Raw genomic sequence first — 6525 nt, 5'->3', positions numbered from 1 at the left:
TCCTGTAAAAATCCTAGCCCATACCTGAGTAGTGTAGAACCCGGGATCCACTTATAAATTATTTGTTTTTTCTTGCACTCTGTACTTACAGCTGTATACTGATCATTGACTTAAAACTTTCTGCCTAATAAAACTCGGCAAAATAAAAATAAAAAATATGGTTTTAAATATCGGTATCGAAATTAATATTACAAAGACATAAACTCCCGGGCGTAATCGGATGTTATCTATATAAAAAAAGAAGAAGAAGAGGTTATAATATTTAAGTTATTACGCCCTGCGATGGTTATTCAAGATTATATTAAATTGGATAATGCTACGGGTTATTATTGCTAACGCTTAACGCTCTGCACAGAACAGCCACCTCCCAGTCTTACGGTTAGCCGCTGGATAAAGCAGGTGCTGTGCGAGAGCGGCGCGGCGTCGACACGGGGATTGATACTTGACACTATTAGTAAGACGACAGTCGACAGGCAGGAGTCAGGACTAGCGATTCCAATACTTTCCAATACTTTCGCTATTTTCTATAACCATAATTTTATCGACGAATAAAGTTTCGCTAAATCAGTTAAATAATCACCATGATCCCAGTATGTTATCATTTGAATCACAAACCATAGAGGAGAGCGAGCTATTTTCCCCATGAATAAAAATTTCAAAAAAGTATGTAAAAACAAACACTTGTATCCCAATTAATGATAAACGTAATGAGAAGTTTAGGAGTGAAATTATATCTAAGATTGGAAATTTAGAATATCATAGTAGCCCAGATATGACATTTGGTAAACTTTTCAAATTAATTAAAAACAATTTTGATACCACCTTCACCTCTAAAACGGCAAAAATAATAAGAGTAAATTTAGTGAATGGGCTACACCAGATATTATGAAAAGCAGATTAAAATTGTATGATCTTTATAATGAAAGAACTGTAAATCAAAGTGAACACTTTAAAAACTATATAATATTATATTCTAAAATATTTAAGCAAGTTTGTGGGGCTGCAAAATCTATTCAAATTAGAAATAAAATTAAGAATTCAAAAAATAAAATAAAGACAACATTGCAAATAATAGCAAGTGAAATAATAGCAAAAAAACGAAGAGTCGCCAGTCACAACTCAGATTTTAAATTAAATATAGATAACAAAAATATAACTTCCGGCAATGATGTTGCGACTGCTTTTGAGAAATTTTTTGGTGACATTCCAGTTTCGATTACAAGAAACTTAAAGGACTCACCTGATGATGCTCTATTGTTACTTAAAGAAAAGGTAAATGAATGTGATATCGATTTTAGATTTAAAGAAGTAGGTCCTCAAGACATTATAAAAACTTTTAATTTATTAAATATTAAGAACACTACCGACTTGTGGGGCCTATCAATGAAAGTTATTAAATCTATAATCGATGTTATCGCGCCTTACTTAGCGACTATTTTTAATGATTGTATAAAAAGTGGCATATTTCCTGATCTAATGAAATACAGTAAAGTTTTACCTCTTTTTAAATCTGGTAGTAAGTCCACATTGAGTAAAATTTATGAAAAGATAATACTGAATCAATTAATAACGCACTTTAATATAAATAATATTTTACATAATAAACAATTTGGATTTACAAAGGTCTACTACAGACGCAGGCGTTGAATAGGTCAGTAGTATTTTTAATGCCTGGGAGACGTCGCAGGATGCTCTAGGAGTTTTTTGCGATCTCTCAAAGGCTTTTGACTGCGTGCAACACAAAACATTGGTCAGGAAACTCTATCACTATGGCATAAAAGGCACAGCACTCGCCCTCCTAAAATCGTACTTGTCAAATAGAACTCAGAGGGTTGAGATAAATGGTAAAAAATCTGCTGGTGCTAAAATTGAAATGGGGCTATAAATGACCTGCCATTCTTAATCAAAGATAAACATGGGATAGTATTATTTGCTGATGATACATCGCTTACATTCAAAATCAATGATTTTTTGGGTTAGTCGCCTTTTAACAAGAAAAACAAATTTTCTTTTCAATACATATATTATTATTCTCTTTGTTCATAAAATAAGTTTACGGGTGTTGAAACAAGTCCGAAATGATCCATCACAAACTTATGAAATTGAATAAGTTTCTCTGAGAACATGCCAACAGGGTGTAGGTACTATGAAAGAGAGTCCGTGGGAGAGCCATGCTTTGGCACGAATGGGCCGGCTCGATCGGAGAAATACCACGGGCTCACAGAAAACCGGCGTGAAGCAGCGCTTGCGCTAGGTTTCGCCGAGTGAGTGAGGTTACCGGAGGCCCAATCTCCTACCCTATTCCCTTCCCTACCTTCCCCTACCTTATTCCCTTCCCTACCCTCCTTACCCTATTACCCTATTCCCTCTTCAAAGGCCGGCAACGCTACTGCAGCTCTTCTGATGTTGCGAGTGTCTGTAGTGGTTTTCCATCATGTGACCAATTTGCTCGTTTGCCCCTTATTGTATAAAAAATCCTTCAAGTATACGATTTTGGCATGGAGGTATCTTAAGTCCCGCGGGTGGATACTTTTTATCACACATAAACAAATTTTGGCGCAACGGAGTTACGGGCGTCATTTGTAGTCATTTATTTATGCAAAAGTGTGTCTGTCTGTCTGTCTGTCTTTTACTTCTTCACGCATAAGCCGCTGAACCGATTTTGCTGGGCATGGAGATACTTTGAGTCTTTGACTAAGGACAAAGGGTACTTTTTATCCCGGAAAATGTACGGTTTCCGCGTGATAACTAATTAACTAGGTGACGTCACCTAGTTAATTATAAATATTATGTAAATTCCTATAAACTATATATTCTGTGCTAATTATTCAAATCAGTTCGATTACATACGTTCTCATCTCGCATTTATAAGGCATTAACATAGCTTCTGTAACTTGAACTGAAACTACCTGACCTAGTTAATTACTATATCATCTAGTTAAATGTATTCTAGTCTCTAGAATTGTAAATTCTAGGTGCTACAATATTATACCGTTATAACTTAATATGCTAAGTACTCCTATACGGTTTGACTCGATAGTTTTACTCCAAATCGAGCAAAAACCACAGTGTGGACCGCAAAACTCACAGTTCGTAGCTGTGGTTCGTAGGCTCGCATCGAGCCGGCTCGATAGAATTAAATACATCCTATCCTGTATTTCCTTCGATTTGGAGCTGCCCCCTACCCTCCTAGAAGATAAAATAAACGTCAATTTTCCTGGCAAGTTTCCTGGCAATAAAAAATCGGCCAAGTGCGAGTCGGACTCGCGCACGAAGGGTTCCGTACCATTATAGAACAAAATTAGGCTAAAAATTGTGTTTTTGTATGGGAGCCCCCCTTAATTTTATATTTAATTTTAATATTATTATTATATATTTAAGTACTTATACATACATATAACTAAGGACTTTGTGAAAAATTCAAGTATCTACCTGTTGCTATTATTGATATAGAGCAAAAAGAGGTTAAAAAAATCACGTTTGTTTTATGGGAGCCCCCCTTAAATATTAATTTTATTTTTAGTAAGTATTTGTTGTTATAGCGGCAACAGATATACATAATCTGTGAAAATTTCAACTCTCTAGCTATTACCGTTCTTGAGTTACAGCCTGGAGACAGACAGACAGATGGACAGACATCGAAGTCTCAGTAATAGGGTCCCGTTTTTTACCTTTGGGTACAGAACCCTAAAAACGTGTTACCTACTCTGCGCATAATGAAGTTTTGGTCAGTTTAATAAAAGTCAATTGTCATGATTTTTTGTTTCAATATACCAGACTGACCATCTTTTCGAAACAGATCTGCCGAACTGAAACGACGTTAGATGATGCACGGCAACAACACACCGTCGGAGTGAGGGGTGTTAAAAATAAAAGCTATATAATTGCTTAAAATCGGTCTCTCAGTTTTGCAACTATCGAATCCATAATCTCTATAATATTCTCTCTCATTCTCTCTTTGACACAAGAGGCAAATGAACGTCATCTAGCACGTACGAAATAGTTACCGTTGGCAAACTGACCTACATCAGCGTACGTTACCTGCGCGTGCGCATGACGCATCGGTCATTGGCATTGCCAGTATTTTTGTCTGGCAAGGGAATGACCTGTTTTGGTGAAATAATCATCGTATCAATACTTTTACATGATTTTAATGTCTCCTATTCATAATTCCATATTAATATTACTAGCTATTTGACCGAGCTTTGCTCGGTTTTGGATAAAACACGAATAAAATGACATTTTCTAAAAAATATGATTCCTAGCCAGATCGATTTATCGCCCCCGAAACCCCCTATATACTAAATTTCATGAAAATCGTTGGAGCCGATTCCGAGATACAAGAATTGCTCGTTTAAAGATATAAGATAAATGCGAATGTTAAACAGCAGCTGAACCAATTCGGTTGTAGATAAACGGAGGGACATTTTGAGTAAAAAGAAAAGGAAAAATGGCGTAGCCGACATGTTTATATTCACCTTTTAATTATTATATAAATGTAAATTTTATATTTTTTCGCTACGATCCAAAATTGTGAACCACTGTTTAAAGTAATAATGTTCAAAAGAAAAAAATATCATGTTTTATCTGCTACATTTCCGCTACAAGCCATTGAACCACAGTGAAAAACAATAAAACCAACCTGTTTTGTCACAATCTCTTGACCCATTTGATTGAATTGCCAGTTAATCTTTTTGGCGTCAATATATTCCATTGTTTTAACAATTTACACGGGCATCCAGTCCCAGTAATCTTTTATTGTCAATTTAATTTTCCTTTTTCCGTTTCAGAGTTTTTTTAAGTGCCGTTATCAATCTACTCCTTAATTTAATCCAGAGCTTTGTACGTTAAACAGAGAATTCGCTGAAAGATATATTATATTATTAATTTATAGAATTTTCCTGCTACTCGTTTAAGTACATAATATTGTATCATCATCACGCTCGACTCGTATTAAATATCCGTTTTGACATCGTTAATTATTATTTTACTCTCACGTCGACGGTACAGCTCGCACTTCCGTTATGAAAATTAATGTAAATATTTTCAAAATTAAATTACATTAGCGCTCGGGGAGTATAAATAACGTAATTAAACACAACTGATAAAATTTGTTATCACGCGACCACACGAACCGATATAATATCTGACATGAATGAACTTTGCGAATTGCGATACAAATATATCACCAGTAGTCCTCGACTCTCAGTCGGGTGTGACGGTGCCAACGTCGAACATGGCGGTGGAAGCTCACGTAGTTGTGACGGAAAACATGATAGTGAATGAAGCGATCAGGAAGAAACGAACTAACAAACTGCTGTTCTGGAGCGGGAATTATTGGCGAGCTATACTCGGTGAAGTGGTTTCGACGGCTCTACTGATGCTGCTCGGCTGCATGACCTGTATCCCAGTCGAAGGGCCCCTGCAGCCCCTGTACGCACCGATCGGATTTGGCCTAATCGTGCTCTTCAACGTTCAGACCTTCGGCCACATATCTGGAGCTCACATGAACCCCTGCGTCACCCTCGCTGCTGTGATCTGGGGGAAAATGAGCGTGCTTCTTGGAGTAGCGTATTTAGCAGCCCAATGCGTCGGTGCATTCGTTGGATACGGAGCACTGGTGGCGCTATCCCCGAGTGACTTTCTGGGTAGAGGAATATGCGTCACCCAACCCCATATGAGCTACACGCCTCTTCAGGCGCTCGGTATCGAAGCTCTTCTGACCGCTGCCTTAATCTTTATCACTTGTTCCATTTGGGATCCAGTGAATGAAACCCACACTGAAGCTGTCTCTTTGAAGTTTGGGTTGACTGTTATTGGTCTTTCGCTAGCTGGAGGTCCTCTCACTGGCGCGAGTATGAATCCAGCTCGTTCACTAGGGCCAGCAATGTGGACTAATACTTGGAATGTCCTGTGGTTGTACTGGATGGGACCACTGCTTGGCGCCACGTTTGCTGTAGTCGTCTACAAACAAATATGGCTAAAATTAAAGGTCCAAGAGTTAAGAAGTCACGAAATGGTGTTAATGAACGATGAACAGATTGTGATATAGTTTTAAGGTATTCAATATTTCTAGGTATAATATAATTTGTGTAAAATAGATAAGGTTTAATCATAAGCGTTATGGTGAATATTGTTCGTGATAAAAAGGAAGCTTTAATTTTATTTATTCCAAATGTTTTGTTTGTAATCTTTTCGCCTCGAATCTTCATAAAATAATAAAATGATTTTCCTAGTGGTGCAGTCTACGCATATATTAATTTCTTAAATGTACTGAACTGAAAATTCATGATAGCCATTCAACATACCGGCAACGTACCTATTTGCAGTACGAAAATAATTTAGAATGTATGTTCTTTTTGTTTCTCTATCTGTCAAGTTCTTCGAATTCCTTTGATATAAAAGTATAGAGGAAGTGTTTGTTTATTTACAAAAGGGTTGACCGTCTAATTTGGCGATGATCGATGACGGTCATTATGATTTACGGCCATCCACAAATAGCGTCCATCCATCATAAACCCTCAC

At 37.0% G+C, this 6525-nt stretch overlaps 1 protein-coding gene across 1 annotated transcript; it reads left to right on the top strand.

The window, feature by feature from the left end:
• Positions 1-5195: 5195 nt before the first annotated feature.
• On the top strand, positions 5196-6246 carry LOC121728134 (aquaporin AQPAe.a-like). The gene has a single exon (XM_042116248.1). It carries the CDS (start codon positions 5237-5239, stop codon positions 6050-6052), a length of 816 nt encoding a protein of 271 aa, XP_041972182.1. The 5' UTR covers positions 5196-5236; the 3' UTR covers positions 6053-6246.
• The last annotated feature ends 279 nt before the right edge of the window (positions 6247-6525 follow it).

Source organism: Aricia agestis, chromosome 6 (assembly GCF_905147365.1).
Source record: "Aricia agestis chromosome 6, ilAriAges1.1, whole genome shotgun sequence".
NCBI lineage: Eukaryota > Metazoa > Arthropoda > Insecta > Lepidoptera > Lycaenidae > Aricia > Aricia agestis.
This window is presented reverse-complemented; position numbering and strand designations above follow the sequence as displayed.

Bases quoted from the DNA above. Each gene is read 5' to 3' on its own strand.
- LOC121728134 (XM_042116248.1), top strand. From the start codon at position 5,237: ATGGCGGTGGAAGCTCACGTAGTTGTGACGGAAAACATGATAGTGAAT.